This window comes from Loxodonta africana, chromosome 5, assembly GCF_030014295.1.
Source record: "Loxodonta africana isolate mLoxAfr1 chromosome 5, mLoxAfr1.hap2, whole genome shotgun sequence".
Lineage (NCBI taxonomy): Eukaryota > Metazoa > Chordata > Mammalia > Proboscidea > Elephantidae > Loxodonta > Loxodonta africana.
The window spans coordinates 106916932-106941678 of record NC_087346.1 but is presented as its reverse complement, the minus strand read 5'-3'; the positions used below and the strand labels follow the sequence as shown (position 1 = coordinate 106941678).

The following is a 24747-nucleotide window of genomic DNA, read 5'->3' as shown; positions in this document are numbered from 1 at the left end:
ATTAAGTCGATAACTGACTCATGGCGACCCCATGCACCACAGGTTGTGATCCACAGGGTTTTCATTGGCTGATTTTTCAGAAGTACATTGCCAGGCCTTTCTTCCTAGTCCTTCTTAGTCTGGAAGCTCCACTGAAACCTGTTCAGCATCATAACAACACACAAGCCTACACTGACAGTGGTAGCTATGCAAGAGGTACACTGGCCATAAGCATTGCAAAGACAATTCAGCTATGGTACTTACTGATCTTCAAGGAGAAGAAGATATCAATGTTTTATATTTCGGTCTGTGGCCATGGTCCAGGACTTATATAATGGCTTTAGAAACCTGTAAAGGTAAATAATCCAGGAATTTTTTTTTTCCTAATGTTGCTTAGACTAAAATATGCTGATGTGGAATTTTAGACTGATAAAAAGTTGTCTGAGTTACTCTGCTAAAGAATTGCAAAAAGGCTTATCTTAATGAGAAATAAGACAAGTTCTGACGTAGTCGAAACAAGTGACTAAAACAGACAGAACATTTGAGGTAAGGAGAATCTATGGATGTTAATTAATTTGAAGTCTGAGGCACTTTGGGGGCAGACCCTAAAAGTAAGATGTCCGAAAATCTGCAGTCAGTAGGCCTCCAATCTCACTCACGTTATGCAAATTTATCTGTCAGTTTGTTGCACTGTGGTGGCTTGTGTGTTGCTATGATGCTGGAAGCTATGCCACTGGCATTTCAAATACCAGCAGGATCATCCATTCTAGACAGGTTTCGGTGGAGGTTCCAGACTAAGATAGGCTAGGAAGAAAGGCCTGGCAATCCACTACTGAAGATTAGCCAATGAAAGCCTTATGGATCACAACAGAACATGGTCTGACTTGGCTTGCTTTGGACATTCATCAGGAGGGATCAATCAATTACTAGCGGAGGACATCATGCTTGGTGAAGTAGAAGGCCAACGAGGGTAAGGGAGACTCTTGGTGAGATGGATTGGTACAATCAATGAGGGACTCGAACACGCTTGCTATTGTGAGAATGACGCAAGACTGGGCAATGTTTTGTGTGTTGTATATAGAGTCGCCATGAGTTGGAGTTAATTTGACAGCAACTGACAACAATGCTAGACATTTTAAGAGAGGTTTTAAAATTTTATTTTTACAAGACACAGGGGCTTGCTGAAAAATATAGCTGCTTAACTGCAGCACCTGTGGTGCTTAAGCCATACTACCAGGAGTTTCTTTGGATGTCTGGGCAAAAACAAACAAAAAAGAGTCAAAATTGTACATATTTTTCTCTCAGTTGTAGAAATAAATAGTAAATTTTCACTTTATTAAATAACTCTAAGCTCTGACATGACTTTCAGCTCCATCGACTCTGAACTGATTTTCCCCCAACATTGGAAATTGGCCAATAAAGTCTCTCTCTCTCTCTTTTTTTTTTCATAAAGACCCTATACAGAGTAGAACTGCCCCACAGGGTTTCCAAGGAACGCCTGTTGGATTTCAACTGCCGACCTTTTGGTTGGCAGCCGAGCTCTTTAACCACTGCACCACCAGGGCTCCAAAGAGTCTCTAGTAGATCTCAGTCAAGCCATGTGAAACCTTGTGCCTTCCACAATATACAAGCCGTACAGTGGAGAAAGCAGCCCATTTCACTTGGGGGAATGAGGTGAGAAAAGCTCATGGAGGAGGTGTGTTTTGAAAGAAGAATAGATATTTGCCAGGCAGATGAGGTACGGTTTAGTGGCTATATGTTCCCCTCCAAAGACCACAGAGCCCTGGTGGTGCAGTGGAGAAGAGCTCTGCTGCTAACCAAAAGGTTGGCAGTTCAAGTCCATCAGCCATTCCCTGGAAACCGTATGGGGTAGTTCTACTCTGTCCTATAGTGTTGCTATGAGTCGGAATCAATTAAAGACCATACACAGCTCCTGGTGGATGACCTCTTCTGTGGCTCAAGGGTACCAAGCTTTCATACCTGCAACTCCCCTTGTCCCCACAGGTGGTAAAGGCTCTCCCCTGTTGCTAGCCCTTAGGTTCTTCACTTCCCCTTGCTAGTTTCCCTTAAGCCTCCCAGACTTTGCAAATAGTTCTTTCATTAAACTCTCCGGTCATCCCTGTTTCTTGCCATCTGTGTTCTGCTAGGACTTTCACAAAAGCCAGAGAATAGTTTCAAAATGAGAGTAACCGACAGTGTCAAATGCCACAGAGGTTTTACCTGATAAGGACTGAAAAGAGGCCATTGTATGTGGCAGTTGGAGCTTGTTGCTGACCTCTACCAGCACAGGTTAAAGGAATGGTGGGACAAAGCCTCATCACAGTGCACTGAAGATCAGATGGGAACCATTGACCCTTCCTTTAAGGAGCCTAGTGATGAAAGCGAAAAGAAGGAGGTAGAATTTTGAGGGAGCTACACCGTGAAGTTTTCTTTAATTTTAATGTTGCAGGGACTTGAACATGCTTATAGCCCGTGGGCAGGAAAAGTTAGCTAGGGAGGACTTGGAAGTGCAAAAAGGGGAAACATCTTAGGGCCATCCCCAAAACTCCTTTACCCTCTACCTCAATCTACCCTGAATTTAAATAAATCTACACTAAATAAATATATAGACTCTAAATAAAAACAGGGTGCTTACTATGTAAACATTGGTTTAACACAAATTGCCTGTATAGATACCCAGGAACTTCCACTACACAGGGCTTAGAGGCTAATCAGATGTGAGAAATGAAAGAGAAAAGCCGGGGACCAGGCAGAAATTTTGACTGGGTTTATGGGATGGATGTCATGATACTGTTGACCACAAAAAAGAATATGAGAAATTGTGTTCCTGGAAGAAAATGCTGCATTTTAGGTGTCAGGAGGATCTATGTGGATTTAGGCAATTGGGGGTTAAGAACATGGGGCTGGAGCTTGGGGAGGAGAGTAGGTTTTGTCATGTGGGTCTGCCATCATCTATAAGGAGCTCGTGGTTAAGGCAGTGGGGTCTAAGGCAAGTGACAAAGAGGATGTGAAGAAAGACTAGAAATGGAGCCTTGAAGAATGCTGTCTTTAAGAGGGGGAGTGTCAGAAGGGAAAAATGAGAAAATGCCATAGAAATAGGAGAGTAAACAGAAAAATACAGCTCATGACAGCCCAGAATGGTCAGCGTTACACCAAGGAAGAGCTAATCAAGAATAATGGCGGAGGACCTTTTTCTTTTACAGAATACATCACTTCTTTTCTGGAAAATTGATTTTTTAATTTATGGCTAATTCTAGAAAAGGGTCTCTCTTTTAACAAAACTTATTAAAAATATTTAGAATTGCTCTGAACCCTTTTAATTTTACAGTTCTGTGATCGACCTCCAAAAGTTGTGCTAGTCTTTGAGCAGAATTCATTACAATCTGTTCAGCATTTCCATCTAAATACTTCATGATATACTAAAAATATTACTTGGATCATCTTGGATTATCAAGTTGAACATTGTTGCCTTTGTCATAGCAGAGTTGTTTCTCACAGACAGAACCAACTCCCATCTGATTGCTCCACGTCTGCATTTGAGTATAAAAATTAGAATCATATTTTTCTAACCGCAACAAATTGTCCTCTGAATATTCACCCCAATCTCTATCACCGAAGTGCTCTTGTGTTCTTGGGGAACTGGTTTTATTTGGAAGCTCTTGGAATAACAGTCCCTGGCACTTGCAACAGCCTTCAAAATATTCACCCCCTCCTCTCTTACACAGAACAGGTTCATCACCATAGGATTGTAAACATTGTGTCTGGCTTATAACCTTACTCAAATCATCGTCCTCAAGTGGACATACAAACTCATTTGCCTCAGTGTCCATTGGGTTGGATTCCATGTTGTGCTCTTTGGAATCTTGTTGTGAGGGTCTTAAGTTTTTCCCTGTAATGATCTTGAGAGGACTGTCTTTTTGAACTGTGTCTATTCCCTGAATGAATGGCTCATAATTACAAATGTCTGAGTCTCATTCATAGCAGGCAGGCTGATCAGTTTGTAAAGGAATGTCAACAGAAGGTGGTGGTGTTTGTGGTAAAATATCCACATTTGAAAATTCTAGGTCTCTCAGTGAACAATGCCATTCTCTTGCCTCTGACTCAGGAGCTATGACATAATCATAAATGAACGTGCCTGGAATCTCCACACTTAAAGGACTGTTGCTCAGGGATTCGGGCAACGTTAATGGATCCTCCAGTTTATTGGCGTTAGAGGCAATTTCCTGATGAGTCTCAAACAAACCAAAGTCTGGACCAGAAATGCGGAGCTTTTCAAAATGATCTTCTTGATTCTCACGTTTCCCCAGAATGTTCTGGAAGGTGATGTTGTCCTCAAGACTCTCTACTGATCTAACGTTGTCTGTCCTTCCCCCTGTGTTCTCTTTCTCCCTATAGCTCTCCTCGCCATATGTCTCGTCTTCAGTCACATTCCTTGTACCCTCCGAACTTCCTGAACTTAGAGTAAATAAAGACCCTTCATCAGAATCGTAGTTGGTCTCCAACTCAAACTGAGTGTCAGAAGGAACATAGTTCTGCAGTGGTTCCTTGTGGGCAGGAGTGACATCCACCTCACTGCCCCATCTTGGAGGAAAGATGGATGGGTCCGCATCTCCCAGATCACTGTGTGTGGCTGTGCTGTCGTAGGCCGAAAGCTCTTCCTCAGGACTCATCTCCTTAAGCATTTGCTGCTGTGTGCTCAGTAAATTAATATATGTGCTCATTTGCATTTCCTTAGAAAATTCCAGCGGAGAGGCTGGAGCTCCTGAAGGTAACTGTTCAGTGCCCCCTCCTTTCTCATTCTCTCCAGTCCTCTGGGCATTGGTATGCATTTGCATTTTAGAGACAGGAGCTGTCATTTCTCTTGAGAGCGATGGGTTTAATTCATTAGGCTCATTATGGATTGAACCAGAGACAGTTTGTAATCTGCTAGCTACTGAAGAGACACTCGTTGAGTGCTCACCGAGAGAATCTTCCTGGGGTATAGTGTCATAATTTAACTCTTCGAGAATATCTTTGCTATAGATGTGATCCTGCGCTGCTGAAATTGGTTTGTTATCATCAGCCTTTGGATGTCTGGGGAGAATGGAATGGGCTGCGCTGCCATTTGGAAGCAGGCTATCATTTCTATTTCCTGTTCCCGTGTTGTTTCCACACTGTGTGGTGCTCTGTTGGCTGCCAGCCCCCTTTCTGCTGCTTCTAAGAGCTCTTTCATAAGCGTCAGCAGTGTGTGGCCTTGGCATCACCAAGACAGAGTCCTGGTTCTCATAGAGGTTTAGACCATGAAAATCTTGGTGCAGAAATGTGGTTGGGGGTTGTATGTTCCCCGCAGCTTCAATTTCATTGTGGAAGCCCTCATTTGAATACGTATTTTTTGAACCCGGGCTTTTGTTCTGGCATCTTTGTTGCCACAGTCTGTCAATATAAGGCCTTGCCAGGGCTCCCAGGCAGAAAGCCACGAAGAACGTGATGAACACTGACAGGCAGACCGCCAGGGTCAGGTCCTGGGAAGGGCCTTTGTTTTCGTCAAGATCTTGATCATCCCGGGCATTTCTAACCCATCTTGGCAGACGTCTCTGCTTCTTGTTGGTATCAGAGCTGACATATTCCTTCTTCTCCGAAGTGGAAAAGCTCAAGGATATTCCTTCCTGGGACCTCTCTGCTTGGCTTGGTAGAAGTTTTTTCATATGATTCAGATGAATGTGAGGGAGGTGGGTCTTCCTGGAAACTCTGATTTTGGGAGTCCACCAGAATGCCTCCTCATTCCCTGAAAGTGGGAGGATAAAACACGTATTGAGCAGACATTAAAATAAGACTTTAGTGGTTTTAAAAGGTTTCAAGAGTCCTTCTCAGTCCTTATCTAGTTATATTGTAAAGTGCACATTCCATGATGATAAGCAGTTTCCAGACAGCTTCTTCTTTTAGTCTAATGCCAACAGTATATATATATATGGCTCAAGCACGTTTACAAACAGCTACATGGCTTACAGAGTCCCTGGGTAGTACAATCAGTTAAGTGCTGTACTACTAACTGAAAGGTTGACAGTTCGAACCCACCTAGAAGTGCCTCAGCAGATAGGCCTGGCCATCTGCTTCCAAAAGGTCACAGCACTGAAAACCTTATGGAGCAGTTCCACTCTGCACTCATGGTGTCACCATGAGTTAGAATCGATGTCAACTAACAACAGGCTTAGGACTGCTGCTCCTAGGCCCAGGAGGTTGTATGTTTCTTAAGCTTCCTGCCTGACTGCTGCCGATTGGAAGAAGAAGAGAGACAGAGGAGGGATGGCCACATCGCTTCTCACTGCCCCATACCCTCACCTACCCACATCTGTGAGAACATTCTTTCAGCCCCTGCAAAATCTGCCTTGGCCCTACCTGTCTTTGCATATTATTTCCTCACCATTCTCCAGTGTTGGGGAATAACAAAAATATTTAAATTTCTCTACTGGTTTCTGATATTCTGCCCTTCACAATCCAAGTGCCAGTTGTGGCTTTTACAACAAAGTGAAATAAGCGTGGCTGACAACATTAAGACTTCTCTCTGATCTTCAGGGATTTCTTCTAACCCTGGGAAGCATAGCCATGTTTCTGTTTTAACAGCGGGCCTGAATAGAACAAAGTCCAGGACTCATTAAACACAGAATAATAATAATGATTTTTTGTTTCCAGTTAGGAGTCTGAGATTTAGCAAAGATAGTTAATAATGAAAAAAAAAAAAAAAAAATCCAGAATGTTCAATACCAGTAACATATTCTTGCAAACTGAGAGAGTGGCAGTGAACAAATCAAAGAAAAATATACTTTTGAAATATGTAGGGTCACACTTTCAGAATACCAGCAAATATTTAAAATAAGGATATTTTAAATTTAAAACTTTTTTTCTTTAATTATTTGCTAAGAATTAGAATAAAAATAGGACATATTGGGGTTTTAGAGCAAAACTCCCTCCTAGTGAATTTTCTGTTCTTGACCAAATCTAATTATTTCTGAGCTATTTGAACTAGGCTTCTTTGACCACATATAGGAAATCATTCATGAACTTAAGAAAACAGGCACCAATGATTATTCTATGACATAACCCAAGTCTCACTAACAAACACGTGGGCCAGAACTCTTGCTATCAATGGAACTGTCATTGTTTTAGGAGCTCTGGTGGTGCAGTGTTAAGCGTTCAGCTGCTAACCGAAAGATCTATGGTTCAAACCTACCAGGTGCTCCATAGCAGTAAGATGTGGCAGTCTGCTTTTGTAAAAACTACAGCCTCGAAAACCCTATGGGGCAGCTCTACTCCGTCCCACAGGGCTGCTATGAGTTGGAACTGACTCTACGGCAACAGGTTTGGTTTTGATTTGGTCATTGTTTTAACTGAGACTAAAATGGGACCATTTCCGAGAGCAAAGAGGTACTACTGACTTACCTATAGACTTGTTGCAAATTTCATTCCACTTTTTCCTCCAGGGTTCAGAAATGAAATCTTGGGAGATTGCCATGCTATCGTCACACTGCCATTGGTTGTCAGCCAAGTCAGCCTCCAGGTGGGGAAGTTCTAGAGCGATGGCCATCATCGGCAGGACGGTGGTCAGAGCATTGCTGCTGAGGTCTACAACCTGTTTGAGAAGAAACAAAGTTAGGAAAAATCTGTGAATAACATGTAGAGGTAAGATAAACTACAGAAAGGCATTGTTGATATCTCTATGAGGGCAATATGCATTAGCAAATATTGAGTTTAAATCTCTGCTCTGCCCTCAACGACTCTGTGAACCGCAGCAAAATTGTTTGATCTCCGTGAGCCTCCTTCCCAGGGTTTTGTAAGGATTAAGTGAAAGCTCTGTGTATGGTGCCTAGACTAGATGCCCATTCATTTCATTTTTCCTTCTTTCTTTCATATCAGTTGTAATTTGTACTGTTGGGTAAAACCTAAACTTACGCGTTGTTGTCAACATCTAGAATTGGATACCAGATCTAGAATTTCTAGAAGCACTATGATCTTGAAAGCGGCCGACAATACAGAATGAGAGGTGAGGACAGAACTCAGAAGAATTGTGGTTGACCAGAAGTGGCAAAGAGAGTTTTGCAAGTATTAGCAAAAAGGTAACACACTTGTCTGCATCCACAGCTGCTCAGTACACACAAGGCGACTCATTCTTCTAATCTAATCAGAAATGAAGGGTAAGCCAGGAACAAAAAGGATTCAGTGGCTTTAGAAACGAAGAGCAGAACCTGATATAAGATGGATGTGGCTGTGGCCTGAAACAGCAGGAAGAGCACAGAGATGTGTAGCTCTAACTACTGTTTGCAGGGCACTGCCATGTACCTAAGAGTTCAGGGCAGTTCCACCAGCCACTGCTTGGAAAAACCTATGGGGCAGTTCTACTCTCAATAGAATGGCCACTATGAGTCAGAATTGACTTGACAGCAACAGGTTTGTTTTTTTTGGTTTTTGCCATGTACTGGGCTGTAATCCTATTTGCTCTAAATGCTGTCTTGACACAGTTTTCAGGCCCTGCCTCTCATTCCCCTTCTTGAGCAACTTATTACGTCCACTCTTCAACCACTCCCCTCATCATCAGGTTCTTACACGTCTGAGTCATTATGTGCCTGTCCTAATCTTCTGGGGGACAGGTACCAAACACCTAAGCAAAAACCCTTGTGCCCTCTGAGCCTGCAGAATGATTCAAAATGCCCAATCTCCAGGAATCCTGGGAAACCTAGTTAACCCCACCCTGCCTGACATACATAAGCCCTCCCCTCCAATCCTAGCTTGTTGTTACCTTGTCCCTGGGTGTGACCCCCGTGTGGCCCTGCGTCATGGCAGGCTGTGCCTCCCTGTCTGCAGGAAATGCAGTATAATAAACCTGGTTACTTTTCACAGCCTCCCTGACTCCTCTTTCCTGTCACACCTGATTCACAACCCCACAAGTTGTAAATATACGTAAAGCAGCCACAGGCACTCTGTGGCTGCTCTACACACATTATTTTTTTAATATTTTATTTTGTTGTTGTTGTTGAGAATATACAAAGCAGAACATACACCAATTCAACAACATCTACATGTACAAGTCAATGACACTGATTACATTCTTTGAGTGGTGCAACTATTCTCACCCTCCTTTTCAGAGTTGTTCCTTCTCCATTAACATAACCTCACTGCTCCCTATGTTTCCTATCTGATCTTTCAAGTTACTGCTGTCAATTCCATACCATATAGATAGAATGTCTGCTTTGAGCATTGTGCTCTTTCAAGTTCTATCTACATACATTATCGTTAATCCTCCCGACACAGCCTTCGTTTCCTTCTTTTTACAGAGGAGGAAATACGTACAGGCCACACTGCATTTCCCATGTAGCCCTCAGCACAGAGGCCTGGTACACAGCATGTGCTCAGTGGATAATGGTGAAGGCAGAGCTGAGACCTGATCCAGCCCCACAGCTGTGTGCTTTCCACCACAGAACACACCCTCCTGGAGTCTGAGCCACCACCTTGCTGGGCTGCAGGGCTGGGCAGAGCAGGCCTGAGCATGAGGCACCAGGGTAGGGTCATGGGGTTTGTTGGGGTGGGGTGGGGTGCTTATTAATGGAAGAGAAAAACCATAAAAGAAGAAATATGAGCCTTGCTTAAAAAAAAAAAAGAAAGTGTGTTGTGGGTCAAAACAAGAGAAGCTGAATGTTATCAAGGCCAACTGTTTTGTAAACATCAGGAAAAAATGTCAGCATTGACATTTTGGGTTATACAAATTCCTAAGAAGAACTGGTACAAACAAGTCATCAAACAGCTTCACAAACAAGACCATTACCTATAGAATCAGAAATCACCCTAAACTTAGGTAGTGAGGTGACCTTTCCTGTGTTGAGCAACCACACTGGCAAGCAGTCTTGACTCTCAAGAAAAGTTACCAAAAGTAGGAACTAAGAGACTGGGATGAGGAAGAAAAGAGTCTTTGCTTTTGCCTGGCCTCGCCTTATATCAACAGGCTATGCACCCCATATTTTAAGAGGCTATTTTCTTTTTAAGGTCCCCACTTGGGGCTTCAGGTGAGACCGCAGCCCTGGCCATCACCTTGACTGCAGCTCCTTGAGGACCCGGATAAGCCATGGCCTGGATTCTTGACCCACAGAAACTATGAGAAAATAAATGTGTATTGTTTTAAGCTGTTAAGTTTGCAGTAATTTATTACACAGGAATAGATAACTAATATACCTACCCATGAACATCACCAATTCATTCATTCCTTTGTTTATTCAACAAGTGATTTTAATATGTATTATATACCAGGCATATACTAAGCACGAGGAAAAAAAAAAAACAAAACAGACTTGATGTATGTCCTCAAAGACCTTATAGACTAGTAGAAGGGTTAGGGAGATAACAGGCATCAACAAATAACCTTACCTAAAACAAAAAATTTCAATTGGGATAAATGTAATGAGGAGAAAGCATAGCATGTTGTAAGTGTGTATAAAAGGGGAACCTAATTTAATCTGGAGACCCAGGGGTTGTGTGATGGATGTTGTGGGGTTGGGGGACTAAAGCCTCTCCCAAGCCACCTCTGGATGCTACCACTAGAGGCCAGTTTGGTATTTCTAAAGGATCACTGAGGGGAGATTTTTCAATATCCTCCCACAGGGGAAGGGATGAAAGCAAGTGCTTGGAGGAAAAGGGGCTGATGCTGCCAAACCTAGAGCAGGGCTTTGGGAGGGGGTTCCTTATCTTCACAGCTGTCAGGACTGCATGGTGCCTGAGATGTAGCCTGTATGGCTCCAAAATATGTCATGGGTCCTCTCAACATGGGTTCAATGTTTGGAACAGTGTGTGGCATATGGTAAGTGCTACCCAAGTAAGAGCTAGTAGTATTATCATTACCAATACCTCATGCCCAATTTTGGGTATGGAAGCAACAGGGTCGCTGGTCTTCAGAGGCTTATGTAGATCTGGACTGTTGACAACCCAGCATTGGCCAGAGTGGTTGAGAGGGACCCACAAGTGCTCCAGGTCGCATACCACCCTGGGAGCCTCACTAATAACTAAGATTTCAGTTTTTGCTACCTGGCAAGTGGAAACTTGGAGTTGGATTTAATTTGGTTCAGAAAACTAATCCGCCAATTCTTACAGCTGAGTATTATGCTTGAGTAAAATTCATGCCCATTACTGTGGCCTTTGACTTTAAGGCAAGAAAGAGACTTCAGCTCTTTTAGGGATCTTAAAATACACTTTTTTTTTTTTAAACTCATAGCCAGTCCTACTGGATGTGAAGAAAACTCCTTGGTAGAAATATTCTTATAATGCAATTGCTCATATGTTTGCATATTTGGAATATTATAAAAATTATTTTAGAACCTGTAATTTTTTGAGATTCTTGAAGGCTTCTGGGTGAATTCTGAAGATCTTGTTGCTCTTTAAATAGAGATTCTCCAGTTGTAGGCAGTTATAAAAATCACTCAAACCAATTTGCGATATCCCATTGAATGACAGATCCAAACTCTGTAATGACCTCAGTTTCCACAGTCCTGTTAAAATTAAAAAGCAAATTAAAGTCTAAACTGGTAATATCCACTATAGCATAAAATGACTTCCAATAGAGAAATAGTTAAAGTATGGTATGTCAATGCTATGAAATACTATGGGGGTAGATCAACATGAACTGACTGAACAGAATTCCAAAGTAGGAAGAAGGAAAATATTAAGTTGCAGAACAGTATGAAGTATAAAATTCCAATGTTTTTGGGGAAAAAAAAAACACATACAAACACATACATACATTTTGAGTGACCAGAAAAAAAGACTACAAGGCTATAGTTAGGAGTGAAGCCCCTGGGTGGTGCAAACGGTTGGTGTGCCTGGCTGTTAACTGATAGGCTGGCAGTCCAAGTCTACCCAGAGGCGCCTGGAAAGGAAGGCCTCATACTCCTGAAAAAAAACGTCATCGGAAAACCCTATGGAACACAGCTCTACTAGCACACTCATGGGGTTGCCACAAGTAGGAGCCCACCCGACAGCAAGTGGTTTGGTGGTTCTGCTCAGGAGCTGGGTGATCGAAGGAGGTAGGGTGGGATAAGGAAGAAAACTTTGTTTTACTTTTTACACTTTTGAATTCTTTCTTCTAATGAGTATGTGCTGCTTTTGTAATAAAAGCATCAATTAAAATGTAACCATGATTGAAGGAGGTGACAGGTAAATACTGGTTTATTTGATTGAACTATGGGTAAAACTGAATAACCTTGCTAGGGTGTTGTTGCTAGGTTCTGTTGTGTTGGTTCTGACTCACAGCAACCCCAAGTACAACAGAACGAAACACTGCCCAGTCCCACACCATTCTTACAATTGTTGTTAGGCTTGAGCCCATTGTTGCAGCCACTGTGTCAGTCCATCTCGTTGAGGGTCTTCCTCTTTTTCACTGACCCTCCACTCTACCAAGCAAGGATGACAGAGGAAAAAGTTTTTTGATGCTTCATTTATATGGATGAATTCTTCCAGCTTTAAGATTTTTAAATTCTATTTTGTAACTATCTTCTTTCTTTTAATTACTTACTATTGTTGATGCTATGACTATTTTCTAAGCATTTTTGCATTTTTCAAAGGTAGGAAGTGAGAGCTAGATTTTGCTTTCTGGCAAAAAAAAAAATCACTGAATTGAGTTTTGGTCTCTACCTTTGCATTTCATTTCATTCAGAGGGTAACCAGCAGGCCCACTTGGCACTGAAAATAAAGGTTCAGAATGAAGCGCCAGTCTTAGCAGTCTCCCAGATATGATTTTTCATGAGTCTTGCAAGGAAACACCTGCATTATCCCACTTCCTTTGGCTCGGTTCTCAAATACAGTCTGTGTCTTTAACCAGCTACTACATTAACAGATCACGATGGTTAAATTCCAGAAGGGTTTATGCCCTGCCTGCTATCTGCAAGGTATTTTTTATGACTTAGTTGAGATGATTTCACCATGTAGAGTGTCATATGTTCGTTTCTGTTGTATAGACTAAGCAGGAACCATGAGGAAAACAAATCAATGAAAACATGGGCAAGGCATGTGGTGCTGAGATAAATAAAGCACAGAATTCTTGCCCTTAAAAAGTTTATAGCCTGGTTGAGAGATAAGACAAAAATACAAGAAAAATTTACTAGTTATGCAAAGCACTTCCTCATAAGCACCATTCACCTATAAATTAACCATTATTTGTCGCTTCTCCATCCGATGATCAGACCCTCCGTGCAGAATTCACATCTCTGAACCACTGCAAAGGTTCATTCAATAAGACATTCAATAGACCAGAGATCATAGTGTTTGGCTTACACAGAGATTTAAAAGTGATTGAGCCAATATTAAAGATTTCATACAAAAATCTGCATTTCTGGCTTCTCTTGAAAACTTGGAACTTCCAACTGGCACAAGACAGCACTTGGCTGGAGCTGAATGAGAGCTGCCTGCTTTAGATCGGGTATGTACTTACAGGAAAGTGTTATTGCTTTGTACTCGTGTCTTCATCAAAAACAGGAAAACAAAGGATAGAGCAAGAAGCTTGCAATATTTAAGAAAAATGGGAGAGAACCAAGGCTGAGACTCAGCTGGCATGTTAGTAATAAATTCTTCGTTGTTGGTTCATCAATAACCATTGCCCAAACTCTTGCTTGCTGCCCACTACCTTAGGCAATCCATCCTATCTCCCTAACCCCATAACCCAACACAATCCATCAGGACTCTTGCTCCAGCAATACAGCCAGGAGGCATCTAATTGGGGAGTTCAGGCTGAAGACCTGTTGTTGGATATTTTGAATATAAGCCCTTGAGAGAATAGGTTTATTGGTAGAGAGAAGAATATTCCTACATGTTTTAATATGCAAACATATGCACCAATATGAAAAAAGCTATAGTTTTATTAACATTTTCATGGTACCTGCCTGGCCTATATAGGGAGGTGAACTCATAATTCCTACAATATCTCAGTGCTTAATTGAATTGAATAAGTACTCTAGAAGTTCAGTGGAGGGGGAGATCCTGTCTAGCTTTGTAGTGGAGGGAAGAAATTAGTTTTAAATTCCTATTTAATTGAGCACTCTTTATGCTCAAAGAGTTTTATAAACATCTCTTTTAATCTTCACAAAGACCTGCGAAATTACCTTCATTTTGCAAATGACAAAACCTGGGCTGAGAGAAGTTAAGAACTTGCCCAGTGTCATGGTAGGTGGAGCTGGGATTGAAACCTGGATCTGTTAACTATTACCTTTTAACCATATTCATATCCTTTAAAATGATGGCCGTGGTAGTTCAGTGGTACAATTCTCCCATACCCTGCAGAAGACTCAGGTTCGATTCCTGGCCAAGGTACTTCATGTGCAGCCGCCATCCATCTGTCAGTGGAGGCTTGCGTGTTGCTATGATGTTGAACAGGTTTCAGCAGTTTCCAGACTAAGATGGTCTAGGAAGAAAGGCCTGGTGATGTACTTCCGAAAATCAGCCAATAAAAACCCCGTGGATCACGACGGTCAAGTCTGCAGCTTATCATGGGGATGGCACAGGACTAGGCAGTGTTTCATTCCATTTAGAGTGCGGGGGGGATGACTTCATGGCAGCTAACAACAACAACATATCTTAAAACATAGCTCGAATTTAGAAAGGGGAAGAGGGCTGGGGGAGGATTCTCTAGGCAAGAGATTGGTGTGGGCCATGAACTACACGGTGGACTTGCCAAGTATATTGGGCTTGTTTGGTGATTCTATTTTTGTCATAGAGTAAATAGAGTCCTGGAGTGAGATTTAAGAGAATGAGCTTTATTCCAGCTCTGTGACTTTTGGTGAGTCAGGGAACATCACTTTAAGATCTCCGTGCCTCAGTTTCCTCACTTAAACATTGTTTCTCACAGCTGGAATTGAGGTCTGTCTTTTAATACTATTATCTTCAAGTATTCTGAGCCCAATGGGAGCCAGGTATAAGAATTTGGATAATTATAGAATCAAAATTCTTTAGTGAGATCTGGCACATAGTACTACCTGCCTCAGGTATTGCATGTGAATTTCCCTGGATTAAGTTAGTAAGTGTTGACACGCTATTTTGTGAAAGGGTTGATGCTGGAGTGAGGATGAAGACAGAAGCTATTGATAGACCTGCAAAAAAATACATCCCCTAAGATGCCATTCATACAAAAATTATAGAAACTGGAAACAAGCGTATAGGAATAGAAAGTGGATCAGTGGTTCTCTGGGCAAGGGTGGAAGGGATGGGAAACTTCTAAGGATGAAGGATAATCCATAATTCTGATAGTGGTGAAGGCTGCATGGGTGTTTACATATGTCAAAACGTTTATACACTTTAAGTTTGTGCATCTCATTAAATTTGTTAAAAAAAAAAATAAGTTACAGCCCATCCACACATGGAATACATTGTGCATCAAAAAGAAAAGCATTGACTATTTTCAAGATATAGGAAAATGCTCAGGATACAGGCCAAATTCTCAAAAAACATTTTTTTTTTTTTTTTTACCATATGAACATAAATTTTAAAAAATTTAATAAAATAAATGTGCATTTCTCTGTGTGTGTGGGTATGTGTAAAGACAGAGGTGACATACACTAAGAAGTTAACAATGGGAGGGTGATTTTTATCTTATACAAAAATTTCTGAAGTTCTCATTTTTCTAGAATGATCACTTCTTTCTCTTGGAGATAAGAGCAAATGTGTCTTGTAAAACACAAAATAAAACATATTCTAGACCCAGAGAGTAGCCATAAGTTGTTATGTGGTTTTTGGGTGCCATCGAGTTGATTCTGACTCATGGTGACCCCATGGACAACAGAACGAAACACTGCCTGGTCCTGCGCCATCCTTACAATTGTTGCTACGTTTGAGCCCATTGTTGCAGCCACTGTGACAATCTGTCTCTTCAAGGGTCTTCCTCTTTTTCGCTGACCCTCTACCTCACCAAGCATGATGTCCTTCTCCAGGAACTAGTGCCTCCTGACAACATGTCCAAGTACATGAGATGGAGTCTTGCCACCTTGCTTTTAATGAGCATTCTGGTTGTACTTCTTCCAATACGGATTTGTTTGTTCTTCTGGCAGTCCATGGTATATTTAATATTTTTCGCCAACACCATAATTCAATGGCATCAATTCTCCTTTGGTCTTCCTTACTCATCGTCCATCTTTCTCATGTATATGAGGTGACTAAAAATATGGTTTGAGTCAGGTGCACCTTAGTCTACAAAGTGACATTTTTGCTTTTCAACACTTTAAAGAGGTCATTTGTTTTGCCCAATGTCCTAAGTAAATATGTAGCTTCCTTACAGATTATAGAATGTACCTTAACATGGGTAATTTATTTCTGGCTGTGCCTGTCTGACCTCAACTACGACAGGTGACTTATTGCTCATGAGCAATATGGAGCCTCTAGAACTCCTCCTTCAAATTTATTTCTCAACAAAATCTCTCTTTATTGAAAACCTAAAGATCTTAAAGGCATTTATGTACACCCTAAGTGTCCCTGAATAGCCTCAATAACCATCCCAAGTTATATATGCCTCCTGGTGGCCCAGTGGTTAAGAGTTTGGCTGCTAATCAAAAGGTCAGCAGTTTGAATTCACCAGCTGCTCCATGGAAACCCTACGCGACAGTTCTACTCTGTCCTATACGGTTGCTATGAGTCAGAATTGACTCGATGGCAGTGGGTTTTGTTTTGTTTTAGATGGAGCCCTTGGGTGGTGCAAATAGTTAATGACTGCTAATCAAAAGGTTGCAGGTTTGAGTCTACCCAGAGGCACCTCAGAAGAAAGGCCTGGCAATCTACTTCTGAAAGATCATCCTCTAAAAACCTTATCGAGCATAATTCTACTTTGACACACATGGGGTCACCCTGGGTCAAAGTCAACTTGATGGCAATTGGTTGGCTGGTTGTGCTGGGCTTTGCATTATGCACCAAGGATAAAGAGATGATCCTCCAACAAAGTTTAACCCATGTGACGGTGGGCAAGGCCCAGCTAGCCAGGAAACCCTGAGCTGCTGCAATCCTGAGGGATGCTGAGTGGGGTCACTTGTAGTGAGGACACACGTGCAATATGGGAGAGCTCGGCAGGTTGGCCCCCGGTAGAGTGAGAACCCTCTGTCCACTGCCACAACTCAGGGATTCCCAGGACAAATTTAAACATCTCAGAACAAAGAGGAGCAGAGGCCCCCAGCATTATGCAGACCTATGGAAGTATGAACAATAGCAACAAGATTGTTGATGATGACTCTGAAATTTCTTATAAACTGAACATTTTTAGACAGTGACTAAGAATTATTAATGATACAGAAATACAAGGAAGTGACCATTATAGCACAGATGGGGATGGGAAACAGAATTAGAGACTCAGGATGATCGCAGAGCACTAAAAGGAAACTAATATTTTCAGCACTTGCTATATACCCAAATCAAAACCAAACTCATTGCTGTCGAGTCGATTCTGACTCATACAGTCCCTATAGGACAGAGTAGAACTGCCCCATACGGTTTCTAAGGAGCACCTGGTGGATTCAAACTGCAGACCTTCTGGTTAGCAGCCGTAGCTCTTAACCACTATGCCACCAGGGTTTCCTGGTATGTACCAGGCACTATGAAAGATGTTTGTATATACATACATCATCTGTCACTGTGCTATAGTCTTTACACATGCTATCTGTAATCCTCACGACAACCTTAGATATATCATTACCCCAAGTTAAATATAATGATCAGGGGGCTTTTTCAGGTTAACCTGTTGCCGTCAAGTCAATTTGACTCATAATGACCCTTTAGGACAGAGCAGAACCTTCCCGTAGGGTTTCCAAGGTCGTAATCTTTAAAGAAGCAAGCTGGCATATCTTTCTCATGAGGAGTGGCTGGTGGATTTGAACCACCAACCTCTTGGTTGGCATCCCAGTGCTTAATCACTGCACCACGAGGGCTTCTTTTCAGGTTAAGTGGCTTGTTTAAAGTCACAGAGTAAATAAGAAAAACGGGACCAGAACATGCCCAAGCATCAGGGGAAGGATTTGGAACGCAGAGAGTTACAAGGAAACCCTCCTACCCAATGTCCTTCGTAAAAATCATAAGATCCCCGAGAAGAAGGTGAGCTTCTGGGGTTGGAAGTTAAGACTGAAGTTCAGTTGTTGTTGTTGTTAGTTGCCATCACGTAGGCTCTGACTCATGATGACCTTATGTATGCCCGTTGCTGTCGAGTCGATTATGACACATAGCAACCCTGTAGGACAGGATAAAACTCGCCCACGGGGTTTCTAAGGCTATAATCTTTACGGAAGCTGACTGCCACATTTTTCTCCCATGGAGCAGCTGCTGGGTTTGAACCACCAACCTTTTGGTTAGCAGTTGAACGCTTAACCACTCTGCCACCACGTCTCCTTTGACCTTACGTATAACAGAACAAAATTCTTTCTCTACTTCCAATTTTGGAGATTTGAGGTTTTATTTTATTAAGGGAACTGGTGAGATTCCTATAAGAGACCTTGTTCTCTTAGAGTCTTTCAAGATGGGCTTGGGACATTTGAGTAAAATCTTCCATGATGCTTGGCTGTGTTTCTCAAGGGAGGAAATACGTTCTTTTAAAGAACTCTGCTTGGTGAGTAAATGTTCAGGGGGTATTTAGTGAGTGACGGGGATGGTGAAGTACATTAGTGACTGGAGCTCGGACATCACAAGGTAGATTCCATGATTCAGAGAGGAGAGTCAAATGCTGGGGAGGAAAATGTGAGGGTTCTTTTTTATCGAGCTGATATTTGATGATCACATAGACCATGGCAGGTAGGAATTTGATTAGACTTTGCCTTTAAGAAGCCAGAGGTAGTTTTATTATTTCCAAGAAATTATCTGAGTCTTTTAGGAAAAAGGCCACAGCGGGGATCCCCAGACATTTACACTGCCTTAGTAAGCATTTCCTGCTTTTCCAGGTCTGATAAGCTGAAAACACAGAGTATTAAGAATTGAAGTAGAGTTCAAAATGGTCCTGGGTAAGTCGTTTAACCCATAAAGTCAGCTCTTAATGAGGTTAAATTATATAGGTGAGCTGAAGGCCTGTCCCTCTCAGCTTAATGACTTACATACATTTTTTTGTTAATTTAGAACCGGAATTGTTTTGAGAATATTGATTATTGGTATTTCCATAACCCATAAGCAATGAGGATGAAACTGTTTAATTTCCTACAAAGGAAAGAATACAACATACTTTTGTTTTTATAGTACACCGGTTATTTTTTGACTCTACCAGTTTCAAAAGTCAAGTATTATTTCATCTTATTTCTAACATATTTATCGCTGACTTTCTGGAACTTAGTGGGTTAACATGAAGCTGTTGTATCTGGTCTGTCAACCTAACTGGAATCCCCATAAGAAGTAGTCCTAATACATTGCCAAGTACTCCGTGGGGACCCTGAAAATACTGCTTGATGAGTGGGACAATTTAACTGGAAATCTAGCTCATTGTTCTTAATTTATTTAGACTGACTTTTCAGGTATCAACGATGTACTCCAAAAATACGAGAGGAAGGTGGACCCATCACTAAGGTTAATTCAGTGCTGGTGTCTGTTTTATAAATTGCCTTGGACGGCACCTTCTCTGAGTGTTTACCCAACAGGAAGCTCATTGGTGACATCACAGCTGACTCAGAAGATAGGAGATGAGCTGACACTGGGTTACGGATGTGACCATTCACCTCACAAAAGTGGACTTTCCTGAGTGAATGCAGCCTTTCATTCGTTCCATAAACAGTCACCATTTTAAAACAAGTGGGAAAGGCACTATAAAGATACAATGTGCTACAAGGGCTGGTTGCTTGATTGCTGCTTTCTGAGATATCTCTGAATTTATTTGAGATGGGTGCAAGCACCCATATAGATAAAGTTAGACAAATAATTCATTGTGAGATAGTCCCATCCACTGCAATGTTGATTTAACAGTTTAAAAAATAACTTGAAATTTAGAAAAAAAATCCTTATTTGTTTCTAAGAAGACCGTTATTCTTAATTTGCGCCAAGAGAGTAACAGTAACTAATAGTCATAAAACACAATTCTACCAAGTACTTTTCATATATTTTAATAGCCACCATTATGCCGAATGCCGGTAGATTAGGTTCTTGAGATCTATTTCTCATTAATACTCACAATAATTCTATGAGTAAGTATTACATTATCCAGATATTACCTTTAGACTGGCTCAGAGTAAAGGAATAAGCAAAGAACAAAGGGAAGGCTAGAAACAGGAGGTACTCCAGGCAGCACTCTCTCTTACCAGTGTTCTCGCTCCACAGTGGCATTTCAAAGTCAGAGTTCCCCGGCCATAATCCCAGAATCATAAAATGGGAGGGGGTGCAAAAAGGGACTCAACTGAGTAAAAACTGAAAATGTATAATAATTATGGGAAAATAATTCAAATCACAATGGATAAAAGGACTCTAAATTATACCTAATTAGTTCGGGGCTTACATTGGACTTCCATTATCTATTCACTTCCTTCATCTCTCTGATTTTGTTTGCTAGAATTTTAATAGAATACCAGACACAGGATTTGCTCATTTCACTTCTTTGTTTCTCCTTTGCAAAGTTAACATTTTTCATGATATTTTGGGAGGCAAAAGTTTAACTTGCAAGGGGAAGACAGGGGCTGTGTTTTAATTTAACAGGGGCATTTGGTTCTTATGTGGAATTGTATTAGTTCTAACCCCCAGTTATCCCTGGAATTAATCTGCCTTAAGGAGAACAGTCTAGCACTTCTTTATGTACTCTCGTGGAGAGATAATATTTTGACCTGTTAAACTTTTACCTCCCTATACCTTCCTCTTTCCCTTTTTGTCCATTTGCTTATCCAGTAATAAGTGATAAGCTGAAAACACAAAACAATGATATTTAGGGGTGATGGCTCTGTGTTCATTGACCCAGGGAAGGCAAATGGGAGGGCAGAAAGCAGAGGAGTCTACAATCTTTCTGACTTTCGTTTTCCAAAAGCCTAAACCTTTAAAGGAAAGAAATTTCTAGACATAGAAGGTTTTGGAAAAACAAAAGAGGGAAGAATTTTCTCTAAACTGTAATGACTGGAAAGAAATTTCCTCTGGCTAGTGGAGATGAGGGAAAGACACACACACACACACACACACACACACACACACTGCTTGTCAGGGCATAAGATCCTAGGTACAAATCTGGGAAAGTCCATGAAAGATTAAGTAGTCTACAATAACTCCCCCATTGGTTCCAGTGGAACAGGAACTCAGAAAATACGTTGTTACAATAAAAAAAAAAAAAAAAAAAATTTATAGAATTTATGGATTGAAATTAATATCTACCGTAGGAGTTAAAAGATATGATATATTGCATGCATATGTGTAGGTATAAGGATGTTCTTCAAACAAATGGAAAAAAAAAAAAAAAGGAAAACAACCTGAACGTTGTTTGATTAAACAATTATGAAATATCTATAATAAAAACTATTCAACTATTTAAAATGTTGCTTATGAGATTACTTAATGATGTAAAAGGTGTGCAAAGTATTCTGTGATATGATGATACAAGCTATCAATATTATGGACAGTATGTTCCAATTTTAAAAGAAAAATGGGCATAAAGAATAAATTGGCAGAATATGTAATTCATGGTTGGCTTTAATTTTTTCCTTTTAATTTTTTTAAATGTCTAAATGTTTGACAATTAACTGGTATTCCTCTGATACTAAGAATAATACAATAAAATGTGATCAGTTTACACTTTGCTCTGAAAATAGTAAACAAAACACCATTGCTTTTATGGAAAAGGGCCGGTAGAGAAGATCCCCACCCTTCCCACATCATGCTGATGATAGACTGGAATAGTTGTTTCTTCACCTGCCAGGCTATAATTGCCAAAATGTTAAAAACAAAGCCAGAAGCTGGAGAAAGAGCAAAAAGTGAAAATATGAAATGTAAGAACTGAAAAATTAGAAAAACTAAATGTGCATAATTTGGAATGGAAAAAGGTGATAATATACTTCCTTTTCTAGCATAATGTCTTACATAATGTAGGTGCTTAGCAAATAGTGTCCAAGACTAAAAACTAACAAGGAAAGGAAATTGTCTAGAACTCTGGAATATAAAAAGAGCAAAGAAAGTTTCGGCATAGGAACCTGATACTTTCTTAAGTAAAACATCGGGTTGTGTTAGTTAAGAAAATCCAACATGTAGACTATTGAAAGCCAGAATGGATGAGAACTTATTAGAGGATACGGGAAGTATTCTGGTAGAAGCTAAGATAAAGAATTCTGATTTTATAATAAGAACATTTACACACAAAATATATTAGCTTATTTCTGGTCTACCTTTGGAGAACAAGTAGTTGAGTAGAGGCAAAATGTATTCTAAGAAAACAAAAACTATACATATGATAGCATATTTAATTTGAATTGTCATATATTAGAAGTATCTGAAATAGTTATTTTCAGTGCTTTCCTATATTTAGTAACAAATATATGATAAAGTAGACAAGTTAAAATTGTGCATTATTACTTAGCACTTAAATATTTCCTAATGTCTGTTGACAAATCCATATAACATTAATGCAAGTTAAAAAAAATTTTTTTTTTTTTTATACTAACAGGAGAGTAAACTGCATTGGCTATAAATCCTACATATTATAATGTCACATTTCAAATTCCACCAAGAAACCCCCTTTATTATATTTGCTCTGATCAAATTGCTTTGCTTTCAGCTGTTCCCTTGAAACTGAAAACAAACATGGGATTCATCTTGACATAAAACATTAACTCTCCAAATACTCACTGTTGCTCTAGTCATTCTTTTAAAACTGTACTCACCCTTGGGAGTGTCACTGAGTTTATTTCTCTGAAGAATTAGCACCTTTAGAAATGGAAGGCCATTTCTGCACCTGTGGTGCTTCACCCACGAGGACTTACGACTTGGTAGATCCAGTGAAATTAAGTGGATGGCATTATTGCTGAGGTTTACTATTTCCAAATCGTGTAAGCACGCAAGAGCGCTTAAGGTTATTTTCGGTATGAGATTGTCACTGAGGTCCAGATGCTTTATTTTCCATTCTTCTTTCTTCAGGTAAGACTCTAAGAGAAGTTCAAAGAAATTGAAACTTGCTTCCAGTGTAACTGATGTCTGTGATGTGTCCCCATGTCCAGCATGCTTTTTAGTAAAAGAACAATTTTTCAGAAGATAACCATTCTGTTGACACTCAGAATTGAATAGAATATTGCTTTTTCTTGATGCGTTTGCCATTGTTCCAGTAGAATAAAGACCTATCACCATGGTAATGACTCTGAAATAGAGGTTTTTCATAATGCCTAGAAAAAGAGAAAACAAATTCACTTATTCAAAATAACATATAAAAACTAACAGCAAATAAGAAACAATTTTTCAATTTAAGACTGAGGGAAGTTATCTAGCCTCAACTGCCAATTTAAGTGGATGTTTGATTTTTTAGAAAGACAGTATAAAATTATATTCATGTCACATTTTAAAGAAAGCACTCCTATGACTTTCCAGAAAACACACATTTACTTAGGCCTCACCTCTGTGTTTGTGTCTGCTTTTCCAACATCGTTCACCCTGCATTCTGCTTTGGAATGAAACATTGCTAAGATTAAAGAATTTTCTACTTCCTTGCTGTTCATTAGTACTGAGCAAAGTCTATCATGCTTATCTACAGTGCTGTAATCAGCCATGCGGTTTATTACATGAATGACATGCCATTGTTATACTAAACTGGAACTTCCCATTACGATATGAGTATAAAGTTCAACTCTTAAGAGAGATTCTTAATTTTTTTTTTTTTTTTTATGACTAGAAGAACTACAAGCTTGCCTTTGTGGCTTTTGTGACGTTTCAAATAATTTTGAAGTAATTTAGATAAATACAACATAAATAAGTGGATTCTAAAAAGAATGATCAGCCTCAGAACCACAAAGATGTTATAAGATATAGAAATATCAAGTATCTTTTTCACCAAAAATTCTTAAGAAGCAATTGAAAGTTTCAAAACAAGTGTCTACAAATTAAAATGACTGAATGTATACATAAGAAATAATTCAAAAGGAAAACTAAATGGATAATTTTGGTGATTTGTTTTAATTAAACTACACTCCATTTAAAAACCAGTGAGTGGAAGAAAACCTGAGAACTATGTGGGACACAATCAAGGGGAAAAATTTGCGTGTGATTTGAGTTCCAGAACAGGAAGAAAATGGAAATCACAGAGAAAGTTGTTAAAGATTTAGTGGCAGAAAATTTCCTAAATATCATGAAAGGCAAAAAGCTGACTATCCAAAAAGCTGAACAAACCCGATATAGGATACAACCCAAAAGTAAGTCACCAAGACATATCATAATCACACTTGCCAAAACCAAAGCAAAGAAAGAATACTGAGAGCAGCTCAAGAAAAATGAAAAGTCACTTACAAAGGGGAAACAGTAAGACTGAGCTCAGAAACTATGCAGGCTAAAAAGCAATGGGATAACATATATAAAATTTTGAAAGGAAAAAACTGGAAACCAAGAATAATATATCCTGCAAAACTCTCTCTCAAATATGATGGTGAATTAGGACATTTCCAGATAAACAGAAATTAAGGGAATTCATAAAAACCAAACCAAACTTACAAGTAATATTAAAGGGAGTCCTTCGGTTAGAGAACCAATAATATCAGACAACCAAAGTCTAGAACACAGCTAGGTACCAATCTAGGTAAAGAACTCTCAAGAATAAACAAAACTAAAAGACTTGAAATAGGGAAATGGAGAGGTCAAATCTGTAAATGATGACAA

At 40.1% G+C, this 24747-nt stretch overlaps 1 protein-coding gene across 1 annotated transcript; it reads right to left on the bottom strand.

Moving 5' to 3' along the window:
* Nucleotides 1–442: 442 nt before the first annotated feature.
* On the bottom strand, nucleotides 443–23262 carry LRRC66 (leucine rich repeat containing 66). The gene is made up of 4 exons (XM_003415925.4): nucleotides 22773–23262; nucleotides 11314–11483; nucleotides 7396–7585; nucleotides 443–5743 (listed from the first exon to the last, which is right to left on the bottom strand). The coding sequence occupies exons 1-4, from the start codon at nucleotides 23260–23262 to the stop codon at nucleotides 3951–3953; spliced, it is 2643 nt and encodes an 880-aa protein (XP_003415973.3). The 3' UTR covers nucleotides 443–3950.
* Between the last annotated feature and the right edge of the window lie 1485 nt (nucleotides 23263–24747).